The sequence below is a fragment of the Pan paniscus genome, chromosome 15 (genome assembly GCF_029289425.2).
Source record: "Pan paniscus chromosome 15, NHGRI_mPanPan1-v2.0_pri, whole genome shotgun sequence".
In the NCBI taxonomy this organism is placed as follows: domain Eukaryota; kingdom Metazoa; phylum Chordata; class Mammalia; order Primates; family Hominidae; genus Pan; species Pan paniscus.
In genome coordinates this window covers 96,560,637-96,579,715 of record NC_073264.2, presented here as the reverse complement: position 1 = coordinate 96,579,715, position 19,079 = coordinate 96,560,637, and the positions used below count along the sequence as shown (strand labels likewise).

General features: G+C 50.2%; 2 protein-coding genes across 8 annotated transcripts in view; both read left to right on the top strand.

The window, feature by feature from the left end:
• SYNE3 (spectrin repeat containing nuclear envelope family member 3) overlaps positions 1-11,561 on the top strand; it is a 102,376-nt gene extending 90,815 nt beyond the window's left edge. For all 7 annotated transcript variants that reach the window (XM_063596111.1, XM_034938078.3, XM_034938076.3 and 4 more), the window contains one exon: positions 8,416-11,561. In XM_063596111.1, coding sequence (XP_063452181.1) covers positions 8,416-8,616 — 201 coding nt within the window. In that variant the 3' untranslated portion in view covers positions 8,617-11,561. The remainder of the gene's footprint in view (positions 1-8,415) is intronic.
• Positions 11,562-16,793: 5,232 nt separating this feature from the next.
• LOC100968694 (putative uncharacterized protein encoded by LINC00341) lies at positions 16,794-17,656 on the top strand. Its single transcript, XM_063596113.1, has one exon. The coding sequence runs from the start codon at positions 16,937-16,939 to the stop codon at positions 17,507-17,509; it is 573 nt and encodes a 190-aa protein (XP_063452183.1). The 5' UTR covers positions 16,794-16,936; the 3' UTR covers positions 17,510-17,656.
• The last annotated feature ends 1,423 nt before the right edge of the window (positions 17,657-19,079 follow it).

Sequence of the window (19,079 nt, the reverse complement as noted above, 5' to 3'; positions counted from 1 at the left end):
GTCTCAATAGTCTCTTTTGAATTTATAGACTTTCGTTTTTGAGCAGCTTTCGGTTTATAGAAAAATTGAGCAGAATGTACAAAGTATTCCCATAGACCTCCTCTCATCCCAGCCTCCTCCATCTTCCCCATTAATTAACATCTTGCATTAGTGTGCTCCATTTGCTAAGGCTGATGAACCAGTTGATATATTGTTATTAACTCAGTCCACAGCTTGCATGAGCGCCAACTCTTGGTATTGTACAACCTATGGGCGTGGACAAAGGTCTAATGACCAGTAGCCACCACTAAAGTATGTTGCAGAAGAATTTCACTGCCCTGAAAATCCCCTGTGCTCCACCTACTCATCCCTCCCCACCTCTCCCCAGGCCCTGGCAACCACACATCTTTCTGCTGTCTCCATGGTTTGCCTTTTCTAGGACGTCCTATGGCTGGATTCATACACTATGCAGCCTTTCAGACTGACTTCTTTTACCTGTCAACATGCATTTAAGGTTCCTCAGTGTCTTTGTGGCTTGACAGCTCATTTCTTTTTTCTTTTTCTTTTCTTTCTTTTTTTTTTTTTTAGATGGAGTCTCACTCTGTTGCCCAGGCTGGAGTGCAGTGGTGCAATCTCTGCTCACTGCAACCTCCATCTCCCAGGTTCAAGCGATTCTCCTGCCCCAGCCTCCTGAGTAGCTGGAATTACAGGTGCCCACCATCACACCAGGCTAATTTTTTTTTTTTTTGTATTTTTAGTAGAGTTGGGGTTTCACCATGTTGGCCAGGCTGGTCTCAAACTCCTGACCTCAAGTGATCCACCTGCGTTGGCCTTTCAAAGTGCTGGGATTACAGGCATGAGCCACTGTGCCAGGCCAATAGCTCATTTCTTTTGACCACTGAATTATATTCCATTGTCTGGAGATGTACCACTTACAGTCTTACTGGTAGATTTTTTTTCTCAGTCCAGGATCCAATCCAAGATCACACATTGCATTTATTGCCACATCTCTGTTTTCCTTCAGTCTGGCCCAGTTCCTCAGTTTTTCTTAATTCTTCTTGACCTTGACCTTTTTGAGTACAGGCCGGACAGTTTGTGGAATATCCCTTGGTTTGGGTTTCCCTGCTGTTTCCTTGTGATTGGATTTGGTGGCAGGTTCCTGGCAGGAATGTCACAGAGCGGTGCTGTGGTTTACTTGTGCCTCTTATCAGGAGACACATGGCGTCAGCATGTCGCACATGGGCTGTGCTCACTCTGACCATCAGTTAAGAATGGCCGCCCTTAGAGAGGCTTCTCCCTGTGAAGTTGCTACCATTGCTTTTGTAATGGATAAGTGACCTGTAGGGGCTGGGTAGAGGCACTAGAAATACAATGCCTCTTTCTTCATGGGTGGCATCCTCAGGTTCTCCAGGACCTGTCCCTCTCCTGGGTCACTCTCCCTGGCACCTCCTTCCAAGCCTGTGGTTTGCACACTATCTCATGGGTAACTCTCCCTGGCATCTCCTCCCATGCCTGTGGTTCATGCACCATCTGGTGGGTGGCTCTCCCTGGCATCTCCTTCCAGGCCTCTGGTTTATGCACTGTCTCTTGGGTCATTTTCTCCTTGGCATCTCCTCTCACACCTGTGGCTTTCTGCACCGTCTCATAGGTGACTCTCCCTGGCACCTCCTTCCACGCCTGTGGTTATACACTGTCTTCAGACTGCGTGAGCTCTTGCTTCATCTGTAATGCAGGTCTCTCCTTCTAGCCTCAGTCCTAAAACCTCAACTGCCCACTAGATGTTTCCTTGGGGGTCCCGCAGGCACCTCCCACTCATCACATCTAAAGCTGACCTCCCATGCCCGTCAAATCCCCATCCCCATCAAATCCCCATCCCCATCAAATCCCCATCCCCATCAAATCCCCATGCCTATCAAATCCTCATCCCCATCAAATCCCCATCCCCATCAAATCCCCATGCCTACCAAATCCTCATCCCCATCAAATCCCCATCCCCATCAAATCCCCATCCCCATCAAAACCCCATCCCCATCAAATCCCCATCCCCATCAAATCCCCATCCCCATCAAATCCCCATCCCCATCAAATCCTCATCCCCATCAAATCCCCATCCCCATCAAATCCCCATCCCCATCAAATCCCCATCCCCATCAAATCCCTATGCCCATCAAATCCCCGTGCCCCTATCAACAAAAAGCATCATGATCACACAGTTTCCCAAACTAGGTGCCTGTGAGTCAACCTAGACCCTCACTGACCTTGGTCTCCATCCTAGGAGCAGAGCCTGCTCACAGGGGGATGGCAGATAAGGAAAGGTGCAGAAGGGAAGTAGGGGGAGGAGAGGAAGCCTATGGTCATACATCCACTCCTGGATGAGGCTCCGTCCTTGCTTGAGTAATGACAATATCACTCCATCATTACATCCATGGGCACTTCTCACCTATTAGCTAAACCACAGGCCAGCTCAGATCGTCCCATCCCTCTCCCTCTCCAAAATCAACTGAAAAAATACATCTCTGTGTCCTGACATCCACGCAGAGCTACCCCAGTGAGGAGGCAAGACGAACCCAGACCCTGCCCAGCCACTGCCATCATGTCCACGTGTGGGAAATTCCCGGAGCCTCTGAGTTCTTACGGGGAGCGAACGCAGGGCTGTAATTCAGTGCTTCTGGTGCCCAGAACTTAGCAAAGACAACATCCAAGTCAGAAGTGGCAGGGCCCAGTCCGGGAAACCAGGGCTGCCCTAAGACCTGCTGGCGCTGCCAGAGCAAGACAGTGGTCCTGGCCACACCCCCTTCCTGGAAGTCTTGGGGACACCCAGGAGGAGGAAGCCAGCAGGGACTGAGCAGTGCTCAGAGGGGCCTTCAGAGGCCAACACGTGGCTCAGTGAGGGTTTCATGAGAGGCAGTGGGGCGGGCGCACCCTCCATGCCAGAGAGCAGCTGGCTCAGTGGGCCTCCTCCCACCGTCCCGCACTTGGTGCCTGCCTGGAAGCATCTTTGTAGTGGGTACTGAGACCTGGCCAGGTCCCAGTTAAGACCCTTAGCCTCAGTGGTGATGGGATGTGACTTCCTCCCTCCAGGCCCCAGGTCAGAGCACACCCATCCTCCACAGATCCCGGTTGAACAACAGAGGCCCCAGAGACTTTTGTTGTCGTTTTAATTGCTGTTTCTTGTGAGAAATGCCACGTGGGATAGTAGGAAGAGCCTGGGCTCTGGAGTGACACTGGAGAGCTGAGCCTATCTGTGTGACCTTGGACTGGGTACTCTCCCAGACTCAGTTTCTTCCTCTGTAAAATGAGCATAGGAAAGTCGGCCTCACAGAGATGCTCAAGGTGCCTAGGAGGCCCCTGAGTGAGGTGAAGAGTGGAGCTCAGGACCTTTGGTCCTGAGTTAGTGAGTTCACTAACAAGTGGAGCCCAGACATCCTGGTGAACCATGGGCACAGTGAGAACAGCTCGCAGACAGCAGGTGGCCCGTGTCTCGGTGGTGGCCTCCGATGTATTGAGGGAGAAGCTGATGGCCAGAGGTGCAGGGAGGGAAGGAGCCTTATATTCATGGTTTCATTCATTCAGCAAATACTTACTGAGCACTGCTGAGGATACAGTAAAGCATAAGACTAATGTGGACCCCGCCTCCGAGGAGTTAAGGGCAGCACAGATCTTAATCAGTGATCCAGAAGAAAGGGTGCCCTGAGGATGTGTAAGGCCAGGGAAGGTCTCCTGGAGGAAGTGACTCAGGGTGAGATTAGAGTGATCAGTCAGCGCTAACCAGGTGGAGTGGAGAAAGAAGGGCAATGAGCATTCCAGACACAAGGGACAGCCTGTGCAAAGGCCCTGTGGCAATAGGACGTGAGGGTCTTTAAGGAGCTGAGAGATGGCATTTAAGGAGGGCAGTGCTTTCTTCCCTGATGGGACTGGAGGTGATGATGGTGCCTAATCCCTGCATCCCTGGCAGAGGGGAAGCTGGTGGGGCTTGCAGGAGCTGCCTCTCTGCCCCACACCCATCAGCCAGAGGAGAAAGGAAGTGAGCCTTTATTGGGTGCCTACTGTGCACTTTATGCATAGCATGCATGGCCTCATTTATCCTTCCTACATTGGTAGGCAAGTATCACTCTCTCCCAACAGAGAAGAAACTGAGGCTCTGAGAGGCTAAGTGACATGCCCTAGATCACACATCTAGGATGTGGTAGAGTCAGGGTTAGAACCCAAGACTCCAAACCTTATATTTCCCCCACATCCCCTTTCACCAATGGTAGAAGATTAGGTCTCATGGACTGTGATGAACTCTAGCCTGCGATCCCCAGAAATCTGGAGTCTCAGATTCATCATGTAAGACCTTGGAGGACTCTTGGTCAGAGCCTCTGTTGGGTATGTTAACTCCTCTACACAACATATACTCCCTCCCCACCCCCATGGGCTCATCAACCCCTGCTTCCCTACCTTCAGGGATGATGTATTAGTCCGTTTTCATGCTGCTGATAAAGACATACCTGAGACTGGGTAATTTATAAAGAAAAAGAGGTTTAATGAACTCACAGTTCCACGTGGCTGGGGAGGCCTCACAATTATGGCAGAAGAAGAAAGGCACATCTTACATGGCAGCAGACAAGAGAGAATGGGAGCCAAGTGAAAGGGGAAACCCCTTATAAAACCATCAGATCTTGTGAGACTTATTCACTACCATGAGAACAGTATGGGGGAAACTGCCCCCATGATTCAATTATCTCCCACTGGGTCCCTCCCATAACACATGGGAATTATAGGAACTATAATTCAAGATGAGATTTGGGTGGGGACACAACCAAACCATACCAGATGGGGAGCTTATAACTTCCTGAGGAAGCCCCTTCTCTCTTTGGAAGAGCCAAGATTGTCATTTTTCTTGTTGGCTTCTTAGAAGGTTGTGTGTATGTGTGTGTCTGTGTGTGTGTGTCTGTGTGTATGTGTGTGTGTGTTTGTGTGTGTGTTTTCCTAAGCATTTGGGAAACATATTGAAAGGTGTCTTATTTTTAAGAGCATTTTGGAATCCAGGGCCCTCTAAGTGAGGATGTGAGGTCTAAGTAAACAGGCACTGGGCAGGCAGCAGGAATCCTTTGAGAAGACCATCCCTTGTCAACACTTGTATGTATAAACACTTTTTGGACCTTCAAAGACATTTTCCCCAGAGGATCATGGCCAAGGCACAACCCCTCTCTTGAATAAGCAAAGTGTTAACTCTGAGAATGAAGGGGCAAATAAAAAAGGACACTTGTAAGCAGACCCTCCATTTGGGAGAACCTTAATTACAAGTTGTTAGTTGCAGTGGAAACCCAGGCTGGGTGGCCCTCCAGCTCATTGTCTTGCCCCTTTTCTCTCTCCCTGGGTGGGTCTCATGGGTCAGAGATTTGGCCCCACCCAGCCCAGCAGCTATGGGAAGAACCACCTTCTCTGTGAACTCACACTCATTCAGCCGCTTAAACAATGTGTCACCCACCCCCACCCTCCACTCCCGAAGTCACTGCTGAAATACATGCAGCCAAGAGTACTTATTCATTGTTATAATCAGCCTGTTTTACAAAATCAGTGTCTAAAGACTTTGGTGAGTGAACACATTTGAGACTGGAGGCACAGGGTTAAGCGTTATCATCTGGAGGGGATACTTGGAGCAGGGGAATACATGAGTTGACTCAGAGGAGAGGTAGAGAGACAGAACTGCCCAGGTTAGAACCTCCCAGGAACATTTACATTTAACAGTGCTTCTTCATCACCATCATCACCCTCACCATCACTACCACCACTACCACCATCACCACCACCATCACCATCATCCTTAACACCATTGCCCTCACCATCACCACCACCACCATCACCACCACCGTCATCCTTACCACCATTGCCCTCACCATCACCACCACCACTATCTCTACCTCCATCACCATCACTATCACCATCACCACCACCATTACCATCACCATCATCCTTACCACTATCACCCTCGCCATCACCACCACCATCTCTACCTCCATCATCATCACTATCACCATCACCACCATCACCATCATCCTTACCACCATCACCCTCACCATCACCACCACCATCACCATCGCAATCATCCTTACCACCATTACCCTCGCCATCACCACCACCACCATCTCTACCTCCACCATCATCGTTACTCTCACCATCACCACCACCATCACCATCATCCTTACCACAATTACCCTCGCCATCACCACCACCATCTCTACCTCCACCATCATCATCACTATCACCATCACCACCATCACCATCATCCTTACCACCATCACCCTCACCATCACCACCACCATCACCATCACAATCATCCTTACCACAATTACCCTCGCCATCACCACCACCACCATCTCTACCTCCACCATCGTCGTTACTATCACCATCACCACCACCATCACCACCACCATCACCATCACCATCATCCTTACCACAATTACCCTCGCCATCACCACCACCATCTCTACCTCCACCATCATCATCACTATCACCATCACCACCACCATCACCATCATCCTTAACACCATCACCCTCACCATCATGACCACCACCACCATCACTATCATCATCATCACCATCATCTCCATCACCATCATCACCATCACCATCATCATCTCTATCACTCACACTTACCATCACCATCACAGTCACCATGATCATCACCATTATCACCATTTCCATGATCATTATCACCATCATCACCACCTTACTCTCACCACCCCACCCCCACCCCACCACCATTAGCGTCATGATCATTATCGCATCACCACCATCATCAAGCATCACTGCCATCATTGCCATCACCTCCATCGCCATGGTCACTATCACTATCATCATCACGGGACTGTGGCTTTTGGTGCCCTGGAGGGTGAACCTTGGTTCTTCAGGGAGCCAGCAGATATATTCTATAATAATAGTACTAGTGCTATGATTACTAATATTAATAGTAATGAATGTCACTAACAGTTACTAATAGTGCTAGCACTATTATTATAAATAAGTATTAATAGTACTAATAGTAAGAACTGGTACATTTATCAATCAAGGTATATATATACCTTTGCTTTGAGCCCTCACCACAGCCCAGCAAATAGGGGTAGGTGTTTGATCCCCATTTTGCAGAGCAGATAACAGAGGATCCAATATTGATTTGCCCAAGGTCACATAGCTGTTGAGTAACAGAGTCTGGGTGGGGACCCAGTCCGGTAGGATCCTAAAAGCTGGGCTCGTCCTGCACTCTGCAGCATCTTGACCATGAGGGCCTCACTCTTCTGAGTGACCAGCTCTTGCCCCTGCACTCCTTGGCAGTCAGACATCCACGAAGCCACAACCTGGCCAGTCCCTCCAGAACTTAGGAAATGTTTTCTTGGCCACTTTCAGGGACATTGTAGCAGAGAAGTCCATTAGGCATTTGGACTTGTGAGACTAACCTTCATGTGATACTGATGGCAATAGTGATGGTGATGAAATTGATGATGAAATAAAAGGAGGAGGAGGAAGAGGGGGAGAAGAGGGAAGGAAAGAGGGAGGAAAAGGAAGAGAGGGGCCAGGCACGGTGGCTCACACCTATAATCCCAGCACTTTGGGAGGCCGAGGAGGGTGGATCACAAGGTCAGGATTCAAGACCAGCATGGCCAACATGGTGAAACCCCATCTCTACTAAAAATACAAAACAATTAGCTGGGCATGGTGGCAGGTGCCTGTAATCCCAGCTACCCGGGAGGCTGAGGGAGATAATCGATTGAACCTGGGAGGTGGAGGGTGCAGTGAGCTGAGATCGCACCACTGAACTCCAGCCTGGGCGACAGAGCGAGACTCCATCTCAAAGGAAAAGAAAGAAAGAAAGAAAGAAAGAAAAGGAAGAGGGGGAGGAAAAAGAGGAAAGGGAAGAAAGACAAGAGGAGGAAGAAAGTGACGATGATAAACTTGATGCTGGTGATGATGGTGATGACGAAGATTTAGATGGTGAAATATTAAGGATGCATACTAATCATGACAGCAGCTGGTACATACTTACTACGTGCCAGGCTCTGCCTCATTGGATCCTCATGACAACTCTGTCATGTAGGTGCCATTATTGCCCCATCTGTAGATGAGAAACTTGAGGTTCAGAGAAGTCAAGTGACCTTAGGATTCACAGCCAGCACTCTGCTACACCAGGCAAAGATATATGTCACAATGGCAGAGCCTGCAACTGTGTTTTCTATTCTTCCTTTCATGCCTTGAATACTTTGGGAAAACTGCAGAAACCCTGTTTCTGGCAAAACTTACATTAGCCCTGTTTCACAGATGAGAACTTGGAGATGTGTACTGTCATACAGTCAGTTCAGTGCTACCACCGCTCCTGGCATCCTCCTCGCCCCCTGAACCTGCCCCCCACCACCAGAGCCCCCCAGCCCACTCACCTGTGCTGTGTTGGTTCCGCAGACTCGGCGGTGGCGAGGACTGGGCTCCCTCTTCCGGAGGGTGTGCTGTGTGGCGCTCCCACTGCAGTTGCTTCTGCTGCTGTTCCTCCTCCTGCTGTTCCTGCTCCCAGTCAGGGAAGAGGACCGCAGCTGCACCCTGGCCAACAACTTCGCCCGCTCCTTCACACTCATGCTGCGCTACAATGGCCCACCACCCACCTAACCCACTGGGGCACACAGGTGACTTTCTCCTCCAACCTCCATCAGTCCCAGGGCCCCTCCTGAGGATGCTCGCCAGGGAAACTGGAAACAGGGGCAGGGCAAAGACTGCAGAGCTGCATCCATATCAGTGCTGTGTCAGCGTTCCCAGAGCACACTTACTTTTTATACAGTGTTGTCTTAGTCTATTTATACTAAATGTGTACTACATGTGACTAGGGAATAATGTCTAGAATTTTTATATGATCTGTATGTAAATGCTCAGTATGTATAATTTCATATACGAGGTCTATTTGGAGTTGGGAAAATTCCTAGCAATGGCTCCCTCCAATGGGATTTTGTGGTATTGTTGACTTGGTCTGCAGTCAACCCTAGAGAGCAAGAACAATAACATGTCACTTTCATGGCAACCTCTTCTCCAAAGCGAATCCCAGAATTCAGATGTAATGAAAGGCCTCTGAGCTGCAACGTGGAAGAGCGCCATAGACCCTCACTTGGTGCCCAGTGACTCTTGCTTTATGCGTAATGAGAACAAGTATGCTTGTCTAGTTTTAACAACCACAAAGAGTAGCTGCCACGTGTCAGAAGTAGAAATGGCAATGACCAGAGGCAGGTTCAATGATAGCAGTGACAAGTGACAGAGTGATATCAAGGGAGAAAAAGAAGAGCTGCAGAGAGCAGATCCCCGAACTAAGAAAGCACAGCTATGTGGAGGCATTGCATGCCGGAGCCCTAACCCCAGCTCTCAGCGGCTTCTGATCACACAGACCTATGAGGACTGTCCCTGGTGATGACACCGAGCCCCCATGAAACGGCGAGATCCTGCTCTGTGTGTTTCATTCAGGGAGAAAGGGAAGAAGACAAGCTTTATTTTTAAGATTTCCATGCAGACTGGTGAGGCACACTCGGTGAGCAGCACCCACTGGCAGTGCCCAGGAAAGATGTGTTTCCTCTGTTGCTCCTGGACTGAGTTTTCATCGTCGAGAGCTCGAGCTGCAGGTGAGAAGGGAAGCATCTGCCACGCCAGGGGCCAGGGATCGAGGGTCCAGGACAGAGGTGAGAGAATCTGCTTTGGAGTTCAGACTGTCTCAAGGGCTCTCCTTCCCTTTCCCAGAAAAGACTCTGGAGACAGCAGGTCCATGGGTCCAAGAAGGTCTCATGTGCATCCCCATATGGGACTAGGGCCCAGGCCACCCAAAACCAGGCCCTCTCCAGCCAGGTGTAGGCGAGCTGGGCTCCATGCACCACCTGGGCTGGGGCCGCGGTGACTCCATGTGAGTTCCCGAGGCCAGAAATTCATCCCTTCCTTGCCAGGGAACTCTGGGATGGTTCCTAAGTGCTCTACAACTGGATCATGTTTTTCCTAAATCAACACTAAATTTTCCCCTTTAAAAAAGTACTTAATGCCCACTCTCTACAAATGGATTTTGTCTGTTCAACTACAAATACGAGGGGATTTCCTCGGACCTTCTGTCCGGCTTTGGAATCATAAGGTATTATAGACCCAGAAAGGCCCTTTAAGTAGAGGGGAAACTGAGGACCTAAGAGGGCCTGATGCCCAGCACCACTGCTGTCTCACACACACTGACCCTTTGCCTTTCACTGTGAGCTCTGCCCTCGGGGACCCGGGTCCTAGGCAACTAGGACATTTCACCGGCAGGAAACCCGTGCTGCCAAGGAGAGCCCTTGGGGCTGACTCAGAAAGCGTACTTTTTTTTTTTCTTTTAACTCACCTGTATTTGTTACAACTTTAAGCAGAATGTGACTTGGGCACTATATTTCCATCCACAAGCCTGGCTCTGAGTTATTATTATTATTGTTATTATAATTATTTTGAGATGGAGTTTCGCTCTTTTTGCCCAGGCTGGAGTGCAGTGGTGCGATCTCGGCTCACTGCAACCTCCGCCTCCCAGATTCAAGCGATTCTCCTGCTTCAGCCTCCCGAATAGCTGGGATTACAGGCATCTGCCACCATGCCCAGCTAATTTTTGTATTTTTAGTAGAGTTAGGGTTTTACCATGTTGGCCAGGCTGGTCTCGAACTCCTGACCTCAGGTGATCCGCCCACCTCAGCGTCCCAAAGCACTGGGATTACAGGCATGAGCCACCATGCCTGGCCATTTTTTTTTTTTGAATAGCTTTATGATAAGCTGTAGGCTTATAATTATGCCCCTCCAAACAACACTTTTCTTTGGAAAACAAGCCCTGTGGACTCTCCATCCTTCCATCAAGTTCCTTCCCTCAAGCTGCTTCAGTTTAACTTATTTCTACAAGACTAGTACATGCAGAATTGGCAACTACAGGGGATGAAAAGTTCAAAAAGTAGATCCTACAACCCTGTGACTTGGTTTCCAAATGTCTAGAGAAATTTGTGATTTCATGGAAGAAGAGAAAGCACACTTTTCTCCAGATATCTGGAAACCAAGCCATAGGGCCGTTCTCTGCAGGCAACCACCTTACTGGAAAATCAGGAGCTGAGTGAGCCCAGGCAGCCAAGCCCAGATGTCCAGTCCTGGAAGTCAGAGCAGTGGCAGGGTGGGTGGGTGGGTGGAGGGGGGGCCTTGCCAGGTGTCCACTCTCCTATGTCACAGGTGAGAAAGCTGAGGCCCAGAATGGGGAAGAAACTGATCCATGGCCACACAGTGAGAGGCAGCAAGGCCAGAGCCCAACTGGCCACCATGGCCCTCAGGTGGTACCCTGCTCATTGTGGTATGATCCGCTCATGTCAGCAACTACATGAAAAAAACAGCCACTGGGCACATGTGCAGCCTGTCACATATACCACATGTTGGGGAAGGAGAAGCTGGAACATGCGGGCGGGGGTGGGAATATCTACCTATATTTTTTAAATTTTGATAATGATGCCATCAAGTCTGCTTGTTTGCATAACTGTTTTTTAAAAAAGAATTGATATTTTCAGTATTTTCATATAAATATACTTGTAATATGATGTAACAGCCCAGTTACTGGTGCTTCCAAGCGCAAGTGCAGTCTCCTTTGCTTAAAGGAGAGCCAGGCAATTATTCTTATGACTTTAGTGTCCAGCCTCTTTAACAGCCACGCAGAGCTTTAAGGTGCTCCTTGAGAAAGGTGGCGCTGTGGCGCGCGCGCGCACGCGTGTGTGTGTGTGTGTGTGTGTGTGTGTGTGTGTGTGTGTGTGTTTGTCTTGTTCGTCTGTCTCCAAAATGAAAGGGGTCTTAGAGTTTATAAGAATTGGTACTCTCATGGCCCAACACAGGGTGTGTGTGTGTGTGTGTGTGTGTGTGTGTGTGTGTGTCAGAGAGAGAGAGAGGAGGGAAGGAGAGGAGGGAGAAAGGACCACCAGTGGGTCGGTTGATGAATTAGTTATCCCTGCTTACCTGTCCCTCCCACCCCTTTCTTTCTTAGCCTGTTCTCTGCATGTGGAAAGGCACATGCAGCACCCAGAGGGTGTTTAAAAAGAAAAGCTAGGAGCGGGAGGGATGGGCAGGTACTGACAGCAGACGAGGCGAGGAGACCCTGGGAGGTGCCCAGTGGTGGCGGGACAGAGGGAACACCGACAAGGGAGACAAAGAATGTGCTCGTTTGGTGCTCGTGGGTGCTTGAGCCCCTTGGGCGGTACTTTGCAGCCTTGCTTTATGTAATTCCCACACCGACACCTGCCCCCAGGGTTTGATACTGTTTTACCCCCATGTTTGAGATGGAACACTGAGGCTTAAAGATATAAAGACCCTTGCTCATGCTGAAGTGGGTCCAAACCCACAACATGGGGCAATGAGGACCCCAAAGCCCAGGCTGGATTGGGGCTTCAGGCTGGGTCTACCAGGTTGCAGTCTCTGTAGCCTCTGGGAATGGAGTTCCCTGGGCAAGCAGGCAGAACTCTCTGCCCATCAGCTCGCCTGGGACATGGCCAGAGCGGAGCATCCAAATGTTTCCCTGAGGGACTGCCCTCAGCTCTGAGATGAGTCACCACCAGCAGCACATTCCCTTGGGCCATCTATCATTATCTTCACATTGCTCACCTGGAGGATGAGCCCCTCTAATGTCTCATGATGAGGTCCTCGGTCATGAACGACAAAACTCCGCACCCCCAATGCCCAGCACAGGATAAGAGCTTCAGCTGTGGTTTGTTGAATTACATTAAAAACCCAAAGGCAAATGTGTTTCCTGATACCCGACTCCCTTCCAGAGGAAATGGGTCATGGATGACCTGATCCAATTCCATCTCTCAGGCCCCGTTTGCTTCAGGCAGCTGGCTGGAGTTCCCTGCAGGGACCGGGGGTCCAAAGATGCTTGTCTCCGGGCATCTTCAGGGGAAGGAAGCTGGGGACCCTCTGCACCCTGGGGGCCAAGGAGAATGACAGGCAGAGGGCAGGAAAAGGCCTGAAGGCGGGCGGTTTGTGCTGGATGTTCCCTAATGGATTTTACAGCTGGCAAACTGGGACCGGTGGCATCATCCTGCCCTGCCTTGCAGGGGATGGGAGGCTGGGGCTGCCCACAGTTAGGGAGTAAAGAGGGGATCTTATCTCTTCCATTAGACTGGAGCCAGGCCTGACTGGGAAGCTGGGAGGCTTTGCAGAAGCTTTGAGGAACTGCACTTTATGGTGGTCTGGCTGGAGAGGGCGGACAGGGAAGTGGGCCAGAGGGAGTCAAAGGCCAGAGGTGATGTCAGGCTTGATTTACTGAACTGTGTGCTTAAAAGTGGTTAAGATGCTAAATTTTATGTTATGTTTATTTTACCACAATTTGAGGGTGAGAGGAGAGAGTGAGAGCAAAAGAGACAGAGAGAGAGAAGAGAGAGAAAAGGAGGAAGGGAGGGAGGGAGGGAGGGATAGAGAGAGAGAAAAAGAGAATGGGAATGGCAGGCTGTACCTTCATGGTTCCCAACTTTCCTCTGAGGACAAGCGCTAGTGGCAAAGCTTTCACTGACCAAAGGCAAGTGAAACAATACGAGGGAACAACTTGAGTTTTTCTTTCCATAGGATTTATTTTGCCCAAACGCTGGCTCTTCATTCTGGGATTATGTCCCTCCTACTTCAAGGGTGCTCAATGGCCTTTAGGAAATGAGGGATAGGTAAAGGTGGCTCCGTCTTCTTTGATGGTTTCTATTGTGTTTTGGGAGCCCTCATTGGACAAAATAAAAAGTTGCCAACTCTATGTTGGTTTTGCTCCCCATACAGTATTCTTCCTGGAAAAACATGCTGTCTGAAAGTTTGGGAACCCAGGAGATGGTTGGGAGAAGAGAGCAGCTTGAGGATTGCTTAGTGCAGGAGTCCCCGAGGGAGAGAAGGAAAGAGAAATGGGAAGAGGGACATCGTGGAAAGTTGTGGCAACTGGGTTCAGGGGAGGCCAGGAGCCTGCCAGCTGTGGCCTCTAAAAAAATAAAACCCAGGTGCTCACTGGCCCTGCCTTCCCACTGGCCATTCGGATGCTGTCCGGGGTCTGCGGCTTTCTCTCTCCTGGTTGGTGGGCAGAAGTGCCCTGTGCCTCTTTGCATCTTAATCCAATGCAACAAGCATTCTCCAGCCTGTGCCAGGCTTTGTGCTGGGAGATTCGGGGTGAGCAAAGCCCAGTCCCTGCCCTCAAGGAGCTTGCAGACGAAGAAAAGGGTTTGTGCCATTGAAGATGACCAACGGGATTGCAGTCATTGCCCTTGACTTTGCCCATCTGCCTTTCCAGAGGGGGCAGGCCCACTGTCACAGAAACTGGAAGAGCCACACAGGGGAGACAGTGGGAGAGCTCGGAACAGGGCATGAGAGTGTCTTGCTGCCTCTTGGAGGCCACCATTGTGACTATGAACCATACCGGGCAGAGGAAGTGGGTCAAGGAGGCCAGGGCAGCTGGGCCGGACAGGGAGAGGGCCTGGGCATGGCAGAGGAGGGGAAAATAGACTGACTCAGCCTCAGGAGGTCAGAAGGGTGTTGGGCTGTGCTTGGTCACAGAACAACACAGCTTGGAAGGCTCCTGGAGGCTTCAAGGGGAGGCTTAAGGCTAAGGCTGTGGATGTTGATTGTCGTGTCCATTACTAGCCCAATTATTAGTCTGTCTTCCTGGTAAAAATGTGTGGTTGGAAATGCCAAACTGAGAAGCCCACTTTTCCCCACTGGGGATCATCTGGGTTGGCGTGTCCATGCTCAAGGATAATCTCTTGCCCTTTCCTGCCCCCTGCCTAGGATTTCTCCCCAGAGGAGAGGAGCTGAGGGGCCTCCCAGGGAGGCTGTGCCTGTGGCTGTCACCCTATGATGCCAGCGGCTTCCTTTGGATTCTGTAATCAGAGTGTTTTTCACCGGTGTCTGCAGTGATTGCCAGGAAGCCTCTGTGTCCATAGCCCAGCGGGATCCTGCCCTAATTCCCTCTCTCATGGGGACTCAGCTAATTCTCACCCCAATCTCATTGTCACCAGTCTAGGTCAGCATTGGAGGGAGGTGTGGGCAACTACAGCCCTTGCTGCTTCCAAGACAGACATCAAAATAGTTGATCACCAACCTTTCCCACTCCCTACTCTCCAGCCCAATGGACCTCACAGTCCTCAAAACTACTCCAAGCTGCTGCCAATCAATCATTTTCTTATGTGAGCAAAACCTGTTTGACATCCTTACACCTGTACCAGCCCTCTCAGAGAGCTCTCAATTCTGGTCTCCTTTTCTTTTTTCTTTTTTTTTTTTTTTTGAATTTATGTTAAAATTAGGATGTTCCCAATCAAAAAATCATTTTTCCTTCATCTAGTAATTGGGTGAGACAAACTAGCCCCAGAAAGCCGACAATGGGATGAACCGCCAAGTAGGACTTTTAGGGGAGGCAAAATGGATTAGGAAATGCTAAGTTCTCTGTTGAAGGAGGATACCTGGATTCTTCAGGCTGTCAGAGATGGAGGGCTTCCATAGACTGCCTTGTTCCAACTTTGTACCCATTTTACAGGTTAGGACTCTGAGACCTCAGCAGTTCTTGTTTGGCCAGTGAGCTCAGGGAGTTAGTTCCAGGAGTGGGGGTCGGTCTCTGCACCCACTGGATGACAGCATGATACTGCTCAGCACTAGACAGGGTTGAGTTGGAACTCTGCTGCTGATGGGCTGTGTGACATTGGTCCAGTTCCTTACCACTTCCCCCCACCTATTGGTAAGGAGGGAAGTCAGCCCTGGAGCGTTCAGTGCTTCCTGAAACATTAGGTATCCTAGGATTGTGCGCGTGGGCTTGCATCTGGAAGAGAAATCCCTAGACTCAGCCACGAGTAACAGAATCCCTCCTCCCCCGACCAACTTTGGCTTAAACCAGTCAGAGACTTTACTTTTCTCTCCTCCTGAGAAGTCTAGATATAGGCAGTTGCTGGCATCGTCTCCTCAGGTTACAGATGTCAGAGCCAAGGCTTTGCAACTGTCCTTCCTTTATATCACAGTCACTTCATGGCCCAGGATGCTTGCTGTACCTCCAATTTTTCATGTGGGTTCCAGGTAGGAAGAAGGGGAGTGAACTAGACGAATCTGCCCTCCTCATTAGCAGCTTTCCCAGAAGCTCCTCCAGCCACTTCCGTTCTCATCTCATTGGCCAGGACTGTGTCACATGTTTTCCCCCACATCTGCAAGGAGTCTGGGAACATGCGCCCCAAAAAGATGGGGGCTCTTCTAGTAAGAATGAAGGGTAGGGTGGCTTGGAGTGGCACTTCGCTGTCTCTGCTACAATTGGAGGAAAAAACCAGAGTTTGTCCTGACCCTCCATGCCTTGGCTGTATGCTCCTTGTGTGGAACTCGAAGGCATCATCCTTGCAGTGTGAGAGTGACCTGCCACCACGGCCTGCCACCTCCTCTCAGGGGACCCTGAGTCCTTCTACCCAAAGGCATTGTAGACATTCTTCCTGCAAGGCTTGGGAACCGACAAATAGATCTGCCCAGCTTGCCAGAGTTTTTGTGCAGGAACAGCCCCTCCCGTCTTTGTCCTGGCGGTGAGCACCCAGGGCTAAGCTTTTGAACACTTTCTTTGTGTTTGGATTCAGCCCAGGCAGTGCATATTTACTTTCATTTCTTCTTGAGCTTGAGGAGCTCCTGGGTGCAAATCTTGGAAAATGAGGATCTCTGAGCCTTTCCAGGCCAGCTCTTTGTTTTCTAGCAGACAATTGAGGCTTTGAAAAGGAAAGTGGGTGGGGGCACCCCACAGGTGGCCCTCATCACCCAATTGCCATTGCCTGCAGGCTGCTTCAGCAGAGGCCCAGAGTCAAAGAGGACTTAAAACCAGCTGTCGTTTCTCCCTTAGCTTCTGTGTATGAGAGAAACGACTTCTGTTTTTCAAAGTAAGAACAAGGAGGAATTTGTTTCTAAAAGAACATTAAAACACAGGCTCGTGGTCTAAAAGCAAATGGTTCAGCAGGATGTTCAGGGCCTTAAAGCACAGACAGCAGGACTCAGCATCTCCCAGCACCTGCTCTCCGGTTGTCATGGTAACATCATCCCCAACCCAACCACCTTGTCCAGCCGAGAGACAGCAATCATAAGGAGGGACCTTGGTTTCCCCCGAGGATCCTGGGCTTCCTTTCTGAAACGCTTGCTTCTGAGCTCAGCAACCAGGAACACCAGGCCAGCCCATCCCCAGCACCTCTGTGGAGATGAGGGACAAAGTCCTACAGTCCCTCTTCCTGTTCTGATGAGAAAGGGAGGGAAGAAAACATACCCCGAGCGCCTGCAATATGGTCATGACACTTTCAAAAAGCCTGTGCTATGGAGTCATGATCAGAAACCAGAGTGTGGAGAGGGTCAGCAGCCTGCCTCAGAGCAGCCAGCTAGGGGGGGAGTGGTAAATTTGGGACTTGTACCCAGGCATGACTGGCTCCGAGCCCAGTGCTCCACTCTATGGAATGTTCCCTGGGCCTCAGTTGCTTTCCTTTCCTTTGCAGGCCGCGGGCTGCTGCCACTCTGGCAGCTGGTGAGTTAGCTGGAGGGCAACATTCCAAAGCAGGGGCAGCATGCTGCTTTCCTCCTGTGCCCACTCCTGCGGGGAAGTCCGTTGACTCCCACCGCTGAAGGGAGCTGGCAACACCAGGATGAGGTCCCAGGGGACGGGAGCAGGTACCCACTGTCTGTCTACCTTCCCACTGGAAAAGCACAGACAGGCCAGCGCTTGCGGGGGCAGGCAGAGGACAGAGTCGGCTTTGCACGGTCTCTGCCTGCTGAGCAGTTCCAATTCCTCTCATGGGAGAAACAAGGAGGCAGTCGCTTGTGCATGTTCCAGAAGTTTTATTGGGGAGGAGGAAGCGGACAGAGGAAGCTGTGTGTGCATGTGAAGGGGTGGGCAGGGTGGGAGGGATGCACGCGTATGTGAGCATAGCATGTGTGAGTACTACACACATCTCCATGCAGAAGCACAACTGGGCAGCCCTGGCTTCCAGTGCCGGGCTTCAGCACAACAGACACCAGCCTGTGGTCTCTCAGAACCCAGGGAGACCGCATCGGGCTCAGGACGTTTTACCCGAGGTCCAGAGTTTTATGCCTCTCCCTGGCATTCTCCATAAAGAAGGGAAGGTCAGATGACCCCTTAGATCTGCGTCATCTGGGAATTTCCTTGGGCTGGTTTAGACACGATGCCCTCTTTTTCTCAGGATAGCAGATAACCTGCTTTGAAAGAGGGCTTAATTCTGTGGGTCCTAAATTTTCTCCTTTCTCTCTCTCGTTCCGTGTGTGTGTGTTGGGAAAATGGCAAGTTTCCAATACCAGCTTTGGAGGAACGATTACGTTTTCCCTCCATTTCAAGTCCAAAAGACCAGAGCCCTCATTCCAAAGCCCCCCACCCAGATGGATTTTTCAGTTTCATTTGTCATCCGTCCCATGGGAGGGCCCCATGTCTCCTCAGAACCCATCCTGGAGGCAGCAGATGGGGTAGAGTGAGTTTGGCCTGCTCATGACCTCCACCCCTGAGACTGTGAACAAGGATGTCTGGGGCGATGCTGAGAATGTTTTTGAAGATGCTCCCAGATGACGCTGATGATCACACCAGATTGAGTGCTGCGATCGCCTTGAGTCCAGCTTCTGCATAAACGAGGTTCTCATAAACAAGTTCACTCTACCCTAAGCTAAGTCTATGTGAGCAAACCCACTTCATCCTTTGTACCTGGAGACCTGGTTACACTAACCTGATACTGACCTGTTCATGTAGCTGGAATGGTGTGTTTCATGCAGCGTGGACCAAGCAATGGCATGGGGTGTGTGTGTGTGTGTGTGTGTCTGTGTCTGTGTGTGTGTGTGTATGTGTATGCATTCACACTTTTGTGTGTATACGTGCATGTAGATGCGCATAAATGATTTTTGATGTGAAAGACAAACACATTCCATTGTTTTAAATGTTCTATTATGTAAACAATATGCAGAGGGACCATATCTACTCTTGTCATATTATTTGTGATGGTAAAACATGCATTTGCAATAAATTAAGCTTTCTGGGAAGGCAAGCAGTATTGGAGCCAAACGACTGTCTCAGAACATGTGTGTGTTATCTCGGTTCATATCAA